We start from the raw sequence: 15,900 nt of genomic DNA, 5'->3' as shown, positions 1-15,900 counted from the left end.
ATATTTACACTTGTACTTACGACTCCCAACCAAAAGATGGCGTAGAATCAGATGCCTTTGAATCGACTTCCGCCGGATCGTATAAACCTTCACCGGAAGTGTATTTTGTCCTCTTCTACCAGGCCGATCCATCATGGTGGGTGTTTTTCGACGTGCTTTGCTAAGCTATCCGAACTAATCCTGCTATCATGCCTGGTTACACCACCCGGCTTTATCATCTGTGGTCGTGTTAGACTTTGTTTGATTTAATCCGTGCTATATTTGCCTTCGATGACATAAACCATTCGTTAAATGCACGACATATTTTTAGGAAGTTGCTGCTAATAGCTAGTAGCAGTCAATGAATTGCCTGGTTTAGTATGAGTCGTCTTTTAGCCATTAAATTAAATTGAACAACGTGCATTTATCCGACTATAATTGCACTTACATTATGAGCGTATACATATATTTACTGGCGACGTTAATCGGGAAGTTGTTCTTGAGATTAAACCGAAGCTGAGCTTTTAGCTAATGCTAACACTTAGCCTCTGGGAAAATAGTTTATTATCAAAATGAGTTCTCTCTTATTCTATTTTGTACATGATTATAGGTAAGTGTTGCTAGTCTAGAAACGTCATATATTTTAATATTTAAGGTCATGTGACCCACAGTCTGTATTTGGCATGTCCGTCAAGCCAACCAGGATAATGTGCATGGCACTGACGATTGTGTTTGGTATCTTTAGGGACGCGTCAGGACCAAGACGGTGAAGAAGGCCGCCAGGGTCATCATCGAGAAATACTACACTCGACTGGGTAATGACTTCCACACCAACAAAAGGGTGTGCGAGGAGATCGCCATTATTCCCAGCAAGAAGCTCCGCAACAAGATAGCCGGGTGAGGTTGTCATGTCTATAAGACCATGTTGTCACCCTGTATCGAAAGTGATTATGGCGTCTGTATTGCCAGGTCATTTATAAGCAGGAAGATCAAATTGAGAGCCTTTCCCGTGTTTGAAGGAATGCATTTTCCTATCAAACCCTGATGCTCTCAGACACTAAAATGTTTGATTGAAGTGTTGGCATGTTCAATCTTTCCTTGTCCTAGCCATCACTGTGTTGTCGTTGCAGATATGTGACACATCTGATGAAGCGCATCCAGAGAGGCCCCGTCCGAGGAATCTCCATCAAACTGCAGGAGGAGGAGCGAGAGAGGAGGGACAACTATGTTCCTGAGGTCAGTGAATCCATCATTTTATGATAACAGTAGCCTGCTGCTCCGATATTCAAAATTGGTGCATCAGAGCCGCAGTGGAAAATCTAGTCACTTGAGCCTTTGACGCATAACTTAGTGAAGGGTGAGCAGTATTGCTCAGTTCCATTTTGTCATACAAAAATATAGTCAGAACACCACCGACTAGCTTATGTTGCCATAAGTGGTTTAACGGAACATCGTTTTTTTAAGTGTCTATTCTTTACATATTACAAATTATATTTGGGAAAAAATTGCCTGTCGGTCATTGAATTCGCTTAGTGTTCAGGCTTTGCACTGCTTTCTTGTCTACGTACACACATTCACATACACTAAAGCAGTCCCAGAAGAGGCAACTAATAATTTGCAGTCTGATTGTTCTTATAGAAAATACATTCAATGATGGCTAATCTTAGTCATCTAATAACACACAAAGTTAATGTATGTGTACGAGGTATGCACGGGCATAATTGTGTCATTTGCACAGTGCTGTAAGAATGTGAAATATAATTAGGGATGTAATGAGTAATTGATGCATCGAATTATGTTCTTTAGATTCAACTACAATCTGTGCTTGGCAAATTTGCCTTCCGGAAGATATGTATTGACCCAAGATCTTTTTAAAAGGGAATCGTTTGATTTTATCGATACTAGAAGAAGGAAAACTTTGGACTTGAATACGGCAGACTGTATTTGAAGTTTAGCACCTTTATTGATAAGGACGTCAAAAGTTACGTCTGCCTGCACGTCCATGGCATCATCAAAACAAAGATGGTAGCCAGCTACAGTGGTCGAGAATTGCAAACGCCATAAGAAAATACAGGTGAAGGTTAATGTAACACGGTCCGATATAAAGCGATGTTCTATAAAACGACGTCGTGCCATTGACCCTGAATTATAGCCCGTTCTTTTTCTCCAGAGTCAACCGTGTTTTCTTCACCAAATGATCAACTGTTAACACTGTATCGACCTATTGGTGGATAGTGCCCGCCCCATTGCGAAGTGTAGCACAATTTACCATTCACGTCACTTGGGGGGGCTTTGCTGGGCTCTTTTTTTTTATTCCGCCTGTCTACATCAAAAAGGAAAACTACCTTTTTATTGTCGTTTTTCGCAAAAGTAAAGCCACATTTAAAACATTTTGACAAAGTACATTTGCGACTTAGGTGTTTCCATTAAAGGGTGTTACGCGTCATGAGCCGTAATTCTCGTGAAATCTCGCCCATTGAGACTAGGGATGTCCCGATCCGATATTTGGATCGGATCGGCCGCCGATTTTTGCCAAAAAATGTTTATCGGCAAGGCATGGGAAAATGCCGATCCAGATCCAGTTTTTAAAAAATCCCGTCCGTGTTTTCCAACGCACCGATTTAAATAATACATTCCACTTTTCTGCTGCTCCCTAATTTCCGTTCCACATTTTCCAGCACACCTTCAACACACACAGGTCTGTGTCCTAACCGTTAAGACGGCCATGTGAATGAAAAGTTACTGGTAAAAATGTCAGCTGTCTTTGTGCGATATAGTAAATGACTATATCGTGATATTCGAGTATACATTCTCACACAGTTTCTTTTAGCTGCTGGCATTACACGACAGGCTCTTCCCACTCCTTCCTGTGTCTCCTTCTCACAGACAGACAAGCGCACCTTCTACATACGTCACATACGTATACGCCCTCGCGGAGCAGAGAGGTAGCAGCATGGCTAAAGTTAGCTGTGATGCTAGCGCAGCCGTGTGAGCGGTAATAATGAAGGAAGAATTAATTAATTCCCCCCAAAAACATCAGGGGGTCCATCGTCTGGCGGTGGTTTGGCTTCAAGTGGGAATATGTCGAACAGACAACCGTAATTTGTGAAGTGTGGGGCAAAAGCGTTGCTATAAAAAGTAGCATTACTGCTAATGTGTAGCATCGTTTGAAAAGTCCCCTGCTAGAAAATGAAGCGTGCTTGAAACTCCGCATGTCAACATCTCCATTGTGTATTATTCAAACTCACCTAATTCAGCTGGCTAGTTGTTATCAAGAGTACTAAAACCCTTTTCAACATGAATCTGACAACTAAATAGGCTAAAAAACTTTAATACATGCTCGGATAAGGCCAGTATCGGTATCGGATCGGAAGTGCAAAAACAATATCGGTATCAGATCGGGACATCCCTAATTGAGACTGAATTTTAAGGAAGATGGACACTTTGCGGTTTCATAGTTTTGGAGCTGTGTTAACAATTGCAGCCAGTGCTGTTGCCGTGATTGTTAATAAAAGACGAAGGCAGCGGTTGATTGCTCAAAGACAACGTCCTTGCGTGTGGCAGCGGCCACGAATAAGGAGCTTTTAGGAAAGAATTGTGAATGAGGAACTCACAGACAAATAGTGGATTCAAAGACCCTTTCGACTTTGTTCGAGCATGTGGGTCTCTGCGGGTCCGCCTCAATTGCGAGGCGGCCCGGTGCTGCCTCGCTTCCCCCGGCCGATCGTTCTGAAGCAAGACTAAGACGACCCATCCGCCTTAGTTGTCCTGCATCAGCACCCTGCTGGTTCTGAGTTTAGGTGCCCTGTAAATGCGAAAAAAGTGTTTCCATCATGCTATTGCGACACACTTCAATATCGAATCGTCTGAAAAACCACCTCATGAGTATAAAAATGTTTTAACAATATTTGAGAGGTTTTTCGAATTCTGGGTGTTTCAATTAGCAGTTTCTTGTTGCGATATTTAGGTTTTGCGCATTTCTAAGGGTAATGGAAACGCAGCTACTGACATGTGTCCTCTGGAAAAAAATGCACCCGTAAAACTGCGAGGAGACGGGATTATGCAGTCTCAACACTCAAGCAAGAAGCTCAACGCATAGAAGGATTCAAACAATTTAAAGACAGAGTCATGCTACTGTCCACTGTCAACAAGGCAGGAACTAACAAACGTAAACCACTATATCTTGGTAAGTCTGCAAACCCCCGCTGTTTTCACCACATAATTTTATTGTTAAGTTCTATATTGTGCATTTCCGGAAATAACGCGGTCAAGATTATATGGACCGCAATGACTTCTCCACAACAAAGACAAAGGACACATCACAATAATGTTGCAACATAACTTTAAAGGCCTACTGAAATGAATTTTTTTTATTTAAACGGGGATAGCAGATCTATTCTATGTGTCATACTTGATCATTTCGCGATATTGCCATATTTTTGCTGAAAGGATTTAGTATAGAACAACGACGATAAAGATTGCAACTTTTGGTATCTGATAAAAAAAAGGCTTGCCCCTACCGGAAGTAGCGTGACGTAGTCAGTTGAACATATACGCAAAGTTCCCTATTGTTTACAATGATGGCCGCATGAAGTGAGAGAGATTCGGACCGAGAAAGCGACAATTTCCCCATTAATTTGAGCGAGGATGAAAGATTTGTGGATGAGTAAAGTGCAAGTGAAGGACTAGTGGGGAGTTGAAGCTATTCAGATAGGGAAGATGCTGTGAGAGCCGGGGGTGACCTGATATTCAGCTGGGAATGACTACAACAGTAAATAAACACAAGACATATATATACTCTATTAGCCACAACACAACCAGGCTTATATTTAATATGCCACAAATTAATCCTGCATAAAAACACCTGCGTGTTTGTTACGCTAGCTCCTAGCTCCTTTGCTAGCTCCTAGCTCCATAGAACACGCCAATACAATTCAAACACCTGATCAACACACACAATCACTCAGCCCAAAAGACCGTTCACCTAACCCAAGGTTCATAAAGCTTATATATTTTAAAAAAGTTACGTACATACGCAAAAAAAAGTTGCGCACATACGGTCAAGCGATCAAATGTTTAGAAGCCAAAGCTGCATACTCACAGTAGCACGTCTGCGTCTTTGTCATCCAAATCAAAGTAATCCTGGTAAGAGTCTGTGTTGTCCCAGTTCTCTACAGGCCTCTGTGTATCGAAGTCAAAAGTCCTCCTGGTTAGAGTCTCTGTTATCCGAGTTCTTCCATCTTGACTGCATCTTTCGGGAATGTAAACAAAGAAGCGCCGGCTGTGTACTGTTGTTGCTGACTACGTTCGAAAAATACGTCCATTTCGCACCGACAACTTTCTTCTTTGCTTGCTCAGCTTCCTTCTCCATAATGCAATGAACATGATTGCAACAGATTCACGAACACAGATGTCCAGAATACTGTGGAATTATGAAATGAAAACAGAGCTTTTTCGTATTGGCTTCAATGTGGAAGGCATACCCGTGTTCGCCGGGCTACGTCACGCGCATACGTCATCCTCAGAGGCGTTTCGAACCGGAAGTTTAGCGGCAAATTTAAAATGTCACTTTATAAGTTAACCCGGCCGTATTGGCATGTGTTATAATGTTAAGATTTCATCATTGATATATAAACTATCAGACTGCGTGGTCGGTAGTAGTGGGTTTCAGTAGGCCTTTAAACCACAAAGGACGCCACCGACACGTTTGTGACATTATAGCTAACTGCGACGACGCACCGACTTCAAGAACACAACAGTTAAGATGTCATTGCAACAACTGGCAACAAAAGATAAGTAATTTCATGCGAAACAAATAAAAGAGACGGCTGAAAGAGGTTTTGGAAATTAGGAAGCGAGGGGCCCACACCAACAGGAATGAGTGGGCATAAATGCTTCCTCACACCTGGGACGCTGTCCTTCATTGGCGAAGCCAGGGCGTATAACAGAATGCAGATATGGCTGGGTCGGTGAACTTTATTTAGCAGGCAAATCTACTTTTAATGTTTTGGTTACTGTACTTGAAAATTGCTTGAATATTGAAAATGTGAGCAGAAAAGGTTTCCCTTGTTAATTTGCTATCAGTGTGTGAATGGGTGAATGTGTTGTATAATAAGCGTTTTGGGTATTATTCCAGGTATTGTAAATGTGCTATATAAATACAGACCATTTACTATTTAATTCCTACTAAAGTGTTGGTTGCACAAAAATGTGAATGCATTGGCCATTACTTGTTTACTTGCTTGTTTGTATCCCTAATTCATTGATACATAATTCCCTTACTAGAAATAACAGGAATATAGGAAACTTCACCTGCAGTGTCCAATATCCAGTATTTAACAGTCACACTGGTTTATTTTTTTGCTAAAGTTACTGATTCGATTTCATCTCACCAAATCAAATTTTATCATTTTAAAAACATTCTGAATCGAGTCGATATAATGCTAAAAACCCATTGGTAAGTTAGTGCCCTCTAGGAATCTTCCTAAAGGTTGCAAACGGCCCCTTTAAGCCTGGTTAATGCTTCTGCACCTCTCAAAAGTCTTACCTTATGATGTGGTGACTGGTCGCCCTTTAGCACATTTCATACAGCGATAAGGCTGTAAAATACTCTCACGTCACTTAGCTTGCGTCTTTCTGACGACATCTTGGTTTGCTTATTGCTCTTGGGAGGCTGGCGTGTGACTTGCAATAATCTTCTGTGTTTTCTGTGTGAGCAACTACAACTCTTGCTGACTATCTTCCTGAAAGAGCTTTCTGTTTGTAGTGGTGGTTGCGAACTTGTAGTAAACAATGGCGCCCGAAGCGACACCTACTTTGTTTGAGCTGGAACTAACCCTTTTAAAACAACGGCCACTTTTAATGTACATATTGCTTCAAAACCGGAAGAGAACCTTTGTGAAGGTGGGCTGTGCAACCGCTAAACAAATTGCGGCAGAGGCCAGGCGAATTTGAAGCGCTATTCAGCTGTTTGGGACATGGGACAAGAGAGAGCTATATGTAATTGAAAATAAAACTGTTAAATAACTTTTGTAACAAGCTGCAGGTGGTGTTTATGTTTCTGTGTGATTGATATTCAGAGCTTCCATATTTGTGAACTTAGCAAACCTGAAAGAAGATTGACAAGAGAATGAGGAAGTGTTGTTAGAGAGAACGTGTGTGTAGAGAAAGAATGTGTCAGAATTGAACCTGTTAGCACAATATTGGCAACAAAATCAAAAAGAGTGACTTCTGGACGAAACACAACAGGCTAAAAAACGACACATTCAGTGATTATTTTTTTAGAGGGTACTGAGATATTAGGTACACTATCAGTTTACATACAAATGTTCCATCACTTTTGCTTTATTTCATACAAAAATGTGTGCATTTCATGCACAAAGTCTGCTTTCCTGTGCTCATAGACTCACCTCTGTAAAAGCTGACCAATCACAGCTCTGAGGCAAACCTGGGATTTTAGGGAGGTGTACATTAAGTGAAGCAAATTATAGTTATACAGCACTTTTTCTCTCATGACTAAAGCGCTTTACATAGAGAAACAAATTATCTACATCTTTAAGGTAGATTTACACCAGTGTAGGTAGTACTGGGAGCACAACAGAAGTGACTGGAATGGTGGATGCTGGATTCAAACCAGAAACCCCGAAGTTGCTGGTCGGCCTCTTCACCAAATGAGCCACGCCCCCATGTCAGGGTCAGCGGGAGGGTACTTGGGTAGGAGCAAGATGGTGTTGCTTACGCAAGTTATGTGACGCGAGAGTATATACCAGGTTTAAGTGCAGCCCATCATGTTTACGTCATTACAATGATTACACATCAGCTTTCACACTGCACTGTCAAATTAATTTTTCTGGGTTCGCTACCCATTTCCAGCATGTGCAGCTTGACAGTTAACATCATGAAGAAACACAAGCTTTCATTGATGTTTCTTTTTTTAAATTCTTTTTCTACAGTTTTATTTCTTTGTCTTTTAAGTTTGTAAGACTGAAAATATAATTATTACAGAAGTATCACGTCCATTATGAATTTACATAAATAATGTCCATTGTGTATGTTACAAATAAAATTGGTTAATTCACACAGCAAACATTGCACAAATGTGGCTCAACAGAATTAAACCTAAGGTGGAGCTTTTTAGCCCTCTGCTGGTCTTATTCAGCTCTACATGTATTTAACCAGTTTTGATCGCCAGAGTTAAACAGCCCAAAACACGGCCACAAATACAAGACATCACAAAGTCTGCAATTTCAATACATTCATACTTAGTTGTCCAGTCGCTGTTAAGTCAGGTTTTTGAGATTTGTTTAAAATAAATTTAGGGTATGTAGTGCCATCTTCTCATACTCACCCACTTGCTGCTTCATTGTGACACATATGCTTTGCTGTTGCCCCCTGCTGGGTGGCTGGAGTACTGCATACATGAACAACCCTGTTTTGAATGGTTTTATCAAGCCTATTTGGGTGATGTTCGGCGAGCTAAATAAAAAGCTTTGGCCGCCAGTTAAATAGTCCTGGTGTAGCGTAACCACTGACTCTGTAGCTATCACGCTAGTACTTCCGCTCTCCTGGATTCCCAAATTCAAACGTGTTGTTGTTGCCCTTCATTCCTGTATCGAAAATGATCATGGCGTGTGTGTCGCCAGGTTATTGATAAAGCAGGAAGAGAAAACTGCGAGCCTTTCCCGTGTCTGCAGGACCACCACTTCCTGTTTGACCCTGGCGCTTGCAGACATGACATTTTGTTTATAAATGCAGACTAACTGACAAAAACTTTGAGGTGGGAGGAGCTTCAGTCATGTGAGTGTCTTTGTGTGTGTGCTTGCAGGTGTCCGCCTTGGATCAGGAGCTGATCGAAGTTGATCCCGACACCAAAGAGATGCTGAAGCTGCTGGTGAGTCGAACGTCAAATCACATTACTTCCTGTATCAAAGGTGATCTTGCCGTGTGCGTCGCCAGGTCATTGATAATACAGGAAGATAAAGCTGCCAGCCTTACACATGTCTGCAGGACCACCACTTCCTGTCAGACCCTGATGCTTGCAGACACACTAACTCTTTTCTTACATTCTTGTCATCTTAACACTCGCTTACATTTGTGTCATCAGGACTTTGGCGGTCTATCCAACCTACAGGTGACTCAGCAAACAGTCGGCATGAACTTCAAGCAGCCTCGAGAAAATTAAATCTTCTAATAAAACCTTGTGGAAACACAATGTTTGTATGATCTTTCTTTGAAAATTCTCGTGTTTACCTTTGACTGTGCTGACATCCTGCCCAAAAATTAATCCTATCACCATGCAGTTAGATTGTGATGTTGCATTAATTAGGATGACCCATTTATCTTCAAAGACTAGTAAATGCACAACCACGGCTGACCTCTACTGGACACGTTTCTTCAAGATGGCACTTCTCAATTATTTTCTGTCAGGACCCTCCCGATCTGAATTATTACTGACAATTTATGTTCATCTCTGCAACACAATTTGTGAAGTTATATTACACAGACCCTTTAAAAAACATATATAATGGAAAATATTTCCATAATTCCACTCAAAATGTTAAACTTCCATGGATTATAGAATCAGGGCCCACAATTTAACAATTTCAAGTATTTAGTTTATTTGTACAAAATTTGGGCCTCCAGCTCACAAAACCCACAAAAACAAATTTTTCAGGACATAAATGTTCTAAACGGAGTGTCACACACTACTCGTCTATTAAACTCATAAAGCACCTGCACAGGTTTTCCCAGGTGTCACCAAATTGCTTCACTTAGGTTCAATAGTCTCAGGATCAATATGGGGAAGACTGCAGAATTGACAACTGGCCTTCTGACCATCATTGATACGTAAGCCACAAAAGTTCATAGCTAAAGAGGCTGGCTGTGTCCAAGCATATCAATGGCAAGTCTAATGGAAGGGCAAAATATGGCAGCAGAAGAGCAGACCCTGGGTTTATGTGGATTATCAAACAGAAGAGTCATGAATCTGGCAGAGATCCAGAAAGACTGGAATGTCGAGGTGGGAGTCACCACTTCAAAACCGATTTGAATTGATTTGATCCTAATTTTTTTTTTGTGCAAAAACAGCAGTAAATGGGGATTTCTTCACAGTATAATTTTTTGAAATCCTGTTTTTGTGGGTTTTATGAGCTTGAAGTCCAAATGATGTACAAATATACTAAATACTTGAAATTGTTTGTTGTTTATGTTGTTCCTGAATCTATAATCTATGGAAGTTTAACATTTTGAATGAAATTATGGAAATGAATACACTTACCCATCATATTCAAATTTTTTGGAAAGGGGTCTGTATATACTGCTAATGAATTTTTTCATTCATGTCCCAAACCTCTCCATCTCTTTGCCTCAGCTCTGTGGGCAAGTGTTCCGGTTTACAACTGCTACTGCGTAAATCAGGGAGCCGGTTGATTAAACTGAGCACCGCCGCCACCTAGCTACAGGCTTGTGTATCGTTCTAAAATGGATACAAGAGTGTAAATCTCCCCTTGCTGGTCCTGACCCACAATTGGAGAAACACTGCCTGAAGACGACCCCTCAAATCATCCGGTAAACCAAAACTCTTTGGCTATAACACGTTTATTGGAGTCTCTGTGCATGAGCTCATTGTTTCCCCATGGTGGCTTATGATAGGTCATTGGATCTTCCAACTTGCTCTTCTCTGACGTCATCACGTAACTAGCAATTTTGGCGCTGATGGTCACAGGTGTCTCCTGGCATCATCCTGCTGCCTTTTTAAGTCGTAGCAGAACTTCCTCCGGGCCCAGCGCTGAGTCGACGCTGATGACTTTGTCTCGTGACTTGGAACCCTGGTTGGCAGGATGGCGTAAAGAATGTCAGTAAAAACAATGTGCTAACATGAATGATAACACAAAGGAACTTCTGGAACCTTTTCCAGGGAAACACGACTCTTCTTCACATCCAGAACTTCCGCCAGGTAACGCAGCAGCTCGGTGTTGGCCTCCCCGTCTGTAGGTGGCGCGGCGATGGCCACGCCCACCGCCTCTGTGGAAACATCTGCAGCACAAAAAATCATTCCCACGTGATGACATCATGGTGACGTCATGTTACATGATGGTGACCTGTAATGCTGTTGTGTTTAGACCCAGGCTTCACGTGCACCGTGATGGTAACCGCGCCGCTTTTGCCACGGACCACCGGACCTTGATCACGTGCGGGGTCCTCGCTCACAGGCTGACCTTTGACCTGCAAGACCCAGAACCACGTGACGTCACGTCTGCTTTGACTCGCATCTAAACAATTGTAATATTTTGGAAAAGATGAGTGTTGCTCATCAGTAATATTTATCTATCCATCCATTTCCTACTGCTTATTCCCTTCGGGGTCGCGGGGGGCGCTGGAGCCTATCTCAGCTACAATCGGGCGGAAGGCGGGGTACACCCTGGACAAGTCGCTACCTCATCGCTAGGGCCAACACAGATAGACAGACAACATTCACACTCACATTCACACACTAGGGCCAATTTAGTGATGCCAATCAACCTATCCCCAGGTGCATGTCTTTGGAGGAGTAATATTTACGTACTCAATTATTTATTAAGCAGTCAATTCATAGTTTAAAGTCGTCACCACTCACCAGTTTTCTGGGCATGTTTGTGGATGAGAACGTGAGTCGATGAACGCAGTTCAGTCTCGAGACAAACGACAAACTAAACATGGAAACGAAATGCCAGAATGACAACAAACATTTAATTGAATATGTACAAAAGTTAAAAATTGATCGAACATATGGCTACCACGCATTTGAACAAATAACGTATGTTAGCATTGGTAGCTCAGCAGCGTGGACTGTGTCTGTGTAAACAAAGTATTTTCCGGTTACCAACCAGCCGACTTCCGGTTAGCTTCAAAGTAAAATAATCTTACATGAACTAGAACAGTGGTTCTCAAATGGGGGTACGCGTACCCCTGGGGGTACTTGAAGGTATGCCAAGGGGTACTTGAGATTGTTTTTTAATATTCTAAAAATAGCAACAATTCAAAAATCCTTTATAAATATATCTATTGAATAATACTTCAACAAAATATGAATGGAAGTTCATAAACTGAACATCAAATCAAGTAGGCTATTCCATTCATTATCATAAACCCAGAGTTTCCCCCATGGCCCATGCCATAATGGTTTGACCCTACCTGGCGCTGCCACACTGCAGCAACTGTCAATCAACTATCGATGTAGAAAACAATGGAGGCTTGGTTAAAACGTAGCAGTAATGCAGCTGAAAACAAGGAGGAACATGTGCCAAAGAAGGCCAAACCTGAGCCGGCAAAATTCAGACAGTATTCTGAAGAATATGTGTTAATGGGATTTAGGCTTCGAGTTGTAACCCCCCCAAGGCATTGTGTTTTTTCTGTGGAGAAATGTTAGCGAACAGCGGCATGAAGCGGCCGCGCATCTTCAGCGGCATCTCCGGACAAAACACGCTTGCCATGTCGGTAAGCCACCTGATTTTTTTAAGAGGAGACTAAATTAATTCAGGTCATCTCAAGACACGATGCGGAAATTAAGCCTCCACAACATCAGCCAAAGCCCTGGACAACGTTCCCTTTAAGGTGCGCGCCTGCGAAATTGCGCACCGCTCATGCGTCCTCTACTGCAAATTAATGCCGCACAGGAAATCAAAAATCCCATCTGAACTTTAAACAAAATAAACACATTACAATTTATTCTGTATGATTTTGCAATGCAACTCTGTGAGAGACAAGTGACAACAAGAGTGGCCCCAATGAATAAAACAATCTCTGTCAACACATGCAGTTCAATTATCGTCTGTCGAGACACTTCACGGACAGGAATTCCATCAATCACTTTATTGAGCAAAACTGTTTGTAACCACACCAAAAACATGAGTAAAAAACATTTTATCTATAAAAACTGGTAATTTTCTGCCATACAAACCAGGCTTAAACCAACGTTATCATCCGTCGTTTCAACAGAAGCCGCTCGCTCGTTCACCTGCACCAACACACGCACTCATGGCACTTAGCCAGTGCTGCGTTTATGGCCACACAAAAAGTCAGACAACCCCAACGCTGCCACACAACGTGTAAATGCCAGGTTGTAATACTGACTCCACAATCAGATGTGTGCTTATTTTACTGCCATTTATTAAGAATGTTAATCTAAGGATATTATTCATGAAATATTGTCACTAGATTTCATAAATACTATTAAAAAGATGTATTTTACAGACAGAAAGTTACAGGAACTAAATGTAATCTCTGAAAGGGGTAACATTTCTTTTAAAGGCAGGACCCGCAGCCAGACATACAATACTAGCACATAGCTCATGAAAAACATGTATTTTTGTTATTGTCATTGTAAGGGGGCAAAATCACTTATATCAGAAAACTATTTTAATAAAACATTTAAATTGTTATGATGTCAGGTTTGGGTCGGGTGTGACGCTGGTGTAGCCACAGTGTGCACGTCTGATGTCGCTCACATGTGCTCCACTGAATGCTCAAGGAGTTTGTGCGTTTGCTCACACACATGAAAAATTAGAGGGAACATTGGCCCTGGAGGCTTCTTACGCGGTGTCTTTGCTTGTTGCTAAAGCCAAAAAAGTCGTTCACTATCGCTGAAGAGCTGATAATACTGGATAAAAACGCAGCCGAGAAAATAAAGAATGTGCCTTTATCAAATGACTCTGTTTGCTAGAGAGTAGATAAAATTGGAAAATACATTGTTGAGCAAGTTGTTGGAAAACTTAGCGACTCATTTTCCCTCCAGCTGGACGAATCCACAGATATTAGTGGAAATGCACAACTTGTAGGTTTTGTCAGATACATCGATACTGACGATATTCATAAGCACATACTTTTTTGTAAAACATTAGAGGGGAGAACAACAGGAGAGGACATTTTTGACAATCCCCAAAGAGGGCACTTTAAGTTGATGATTACTTCTGTGTAGAAATGTTTATTTATAATTGAATCACTTGTTTATTTTTCAACAAGTTTTGGGTTATTTTTATATATTTTTTTCCAAATAGTTCAAGAAAGACCACTACAAATGAGCAATATTTTGCACTGTTATACAGTTTAATAAATCAGAAACTGATGACATAGTGCTGTATTTTACTTCTTTATCTCTTTTTTTTCAACCAAAAATTATTTGCTCTGATTAGGGGGTACTTGAATTAAAAAAATATTCACAGGGGGTACATCACTGAAAAAAGGTTGAGAACCACTGAACTAGAACATAATAAACTGATGAAATTGAATGAATGTTTAAGAAAAATAACTGTCGGTTTTCCATCCATCAACGACCGGCTAGTTACATAACAAAAATATGTTTTTTTTATAGAAAAAAACTATTATAGATGTAACAGTCAGCATTCTGGGTTGTGTATTTTCTTAGTGAGGCACACACACCGGAGTTGAATCACAGGGATTTATTCACCTTTTTTTGGAAAAAAAACAAAAACAGGGCGTCACACACAGTCCACGGCAAACGGAATCTCTCTCCACAGCTCCGAGCGTCAGTGCTCACTCAAATCAATTATATATGTTTAAATGTGGAAATTGAAATAACAATAATAATAATAATAATAATAAAGGTAAAAAAAGCATAATAGTCTCAAATAAATTAATTAAATAAAACACAGTATATAAAATATATACTTCAGCAAATAACAATATATATTAAGAAAAAGGATCCTTAAATGTGCAGCAATACACCTCATCTTTCCCACCCACATCAATTCTTTTTATATTTTTTATACAATAAACTATGCCAAAAAAACTCATAAGAGACATACCTTTTTTGGAAAAAAACAAAAACAGGGCGTCACACACAGTCCACGGCAAACGGAATCTCTCTCCACAGCTCCGAGCGTCAGTGCTCACTGAAGCTGGTCACAAAGGTGCGACGCCAAATCACCCCCCAGGGAAACAAAAAGGTATGTAACGGAAAATAATAGAGTGGAACTTATTTACAATGAGAAACACTTTTGGGGAAGTTCACAACAAAAAATGTTGTGAATAATTGACCAAAATTAAAATAAAATAAAATAAAATTTAGCTCGGCTACATACTCCCTTCTGAACTTCACCAAAATACTTCAAGACTTAGCAGAGTACTCCAATACATTCACGTTATGCAACTTATTAGTTACTCATATCACTGAGAAAATGACCAAGGAGGGCTGCGCAACCCTCCTGGATACACTTGCAAAAAGAGGTGCCTTTTACACCACCTTACACTTTACTTTACAAAGGTAATAAAAAAAATATACCTTTAACAAGACAAGGAGTACCTAATATTTATCACTGCTACTGTAATACAAGTTCAACCCAAACATTGGATTAAACAACTATCTTATGGTACTTGATGGTTTACAAAGGTTTGTAACTCAAACAGATATTTTCTTCTGGGTCATGTTCTGAATTAGCCTATCTACAGGTTTCACCAGCCTACCCACCCTCGTTCTTATACGGGAGACAACACTGATTGCTGTGCTTGGGGGGTCGTCGCTATGGCCTGTCCTATCAACCACATTTGACACACTCCTTGGCCTCTGGCTGGCACTTTCATCCAGATCAGGATCTTCAAGCTCCTCATCAGCATCCAGACATTCTGATGGCGAATTGGCAGAAGCAATGTCCAGAATCCAACTGGCTGTTCGGTCTTCTGTGACATCTCCCGTCACCACATCCGAAACCCGACTTTGTGTCTCAACATGACTTGACTCAGATGATTCAGTGAATGATGATTCAACATCCTCTTCATTCTCCAAATTAAGTGGAAGAAAGTTGACACACAGGAGGCGGTTGCGATGGACAACCCTTTCATGACCACTGCAAGTGTTCCTTATCCGGTAGGTATGACACCTTGGGTCTCTTGAGACAACCACATACGGTACAGCCTCCCATTTGTCCG

General features: G+C 41.0%; 2 protein-coding genes and 3 non-coding genes across 5 annotated transcripts; 4 read left to right on the top strand and 1 right to left on the bottom strand.

Annotated features, from left to right (window-relative positions):
- Positions 1–22: 22 nt before the first annotated feature.
- On the top strand, positions 23–9,190 carry zgc:114188 (40S ribosomal protein S17-like). The gene is made up of 5 exons (XM_062042632.1): positions 23–136; positions 725–876; positions 1,110–1,215; positions 8,804–8,869; positions 9,083–9,190. Exons 1-5 carry the CDS (start codon positions 134–136, stop codon positions 9,158–9,160), a joined length of 405 nt encoding a protein of 134 aa, XP_061898616.1. The 5' UTR covers positions 23–133; the 3' UTR covers positions 9,161–9,190.
- LOC133647527 (small nucleolar RNA SNORA71) lies at positions 911–1,036 on the top strand. Its single transcript, XR_009825709.1, has one exon. It is a non-coding gene; the product is annotated as a small nucleolar RNA SNORA71 (small nucleolar RNA).
- Positions 8,584–8,710, top strand: LOC133647526 (small nucleolar RNA SNORA71). Its single transcript, XR_009825708.1, has one exon. It is a non-coding gene; the product is annotated as a small nucleolar RNA SNORA71 (small nucleolar RNA).
- LOC133647528 (small nucleolar RNA SNORA71) lies at positions 8,897–9,023 on the top strand. Its single transcript, XR_009825710.1, has one exon. It is a non-coding gene; the product is annotated as a small nucleolar RNA SNORA71 (small nucleolar RNA).
- Positions 9,191–9,616: 426 nt separating the features above from the next.
- lg03h15orf40 (linkage group 03 C15orf40 homolog) lies at positions 9,617–12,069 on the bottom strand. The gene is made up of 5 exons (XM_062040648.1): positions 11,754–12,069; positions 11,594–11,666; positions 11,079–11,202; positions 10,886–11,013; positions 9,617–10,805 (listed from the first exon to the last, which is right to left on the bottom strand). The coding sequence occupies exons 1-5, from the start codon at positions 11,783–11,785 to the stop codon at positions 10,716–10,718; spliced, it is 447 nt and encodes a 148-aa protein (XP_061896632.1). The 5' UTR covers positions 11,786–12,069; the 3' UTR covers positions 9,617–10,715.
- Positions 12,070–15,900: the final 3,831 nt, after the last annotated feature.

The sequence above is a fragment of the Entelurus aequoreus genome, linkage group LG03 (genome assembly GCF_033978785.1).
Source record: "Entelurus aequoreus isolate RoL-2023_Sb linkage group LG03, RoL_Eaeq_v1.1, whole genome shotgun sequence".
Classification (NCBI taxonomy): domain Eukaryota; kingdom Metazoa; phylum Chordata; class Actinopteri; order Syngnathiformes; family Syngnathidae; genus Entelurus; species Entelurus aequoreus.
Note: the sequence above shows the minus strand (reverse complement) of the source record. Positions and strands in the feature narration are given on the sequence as shown.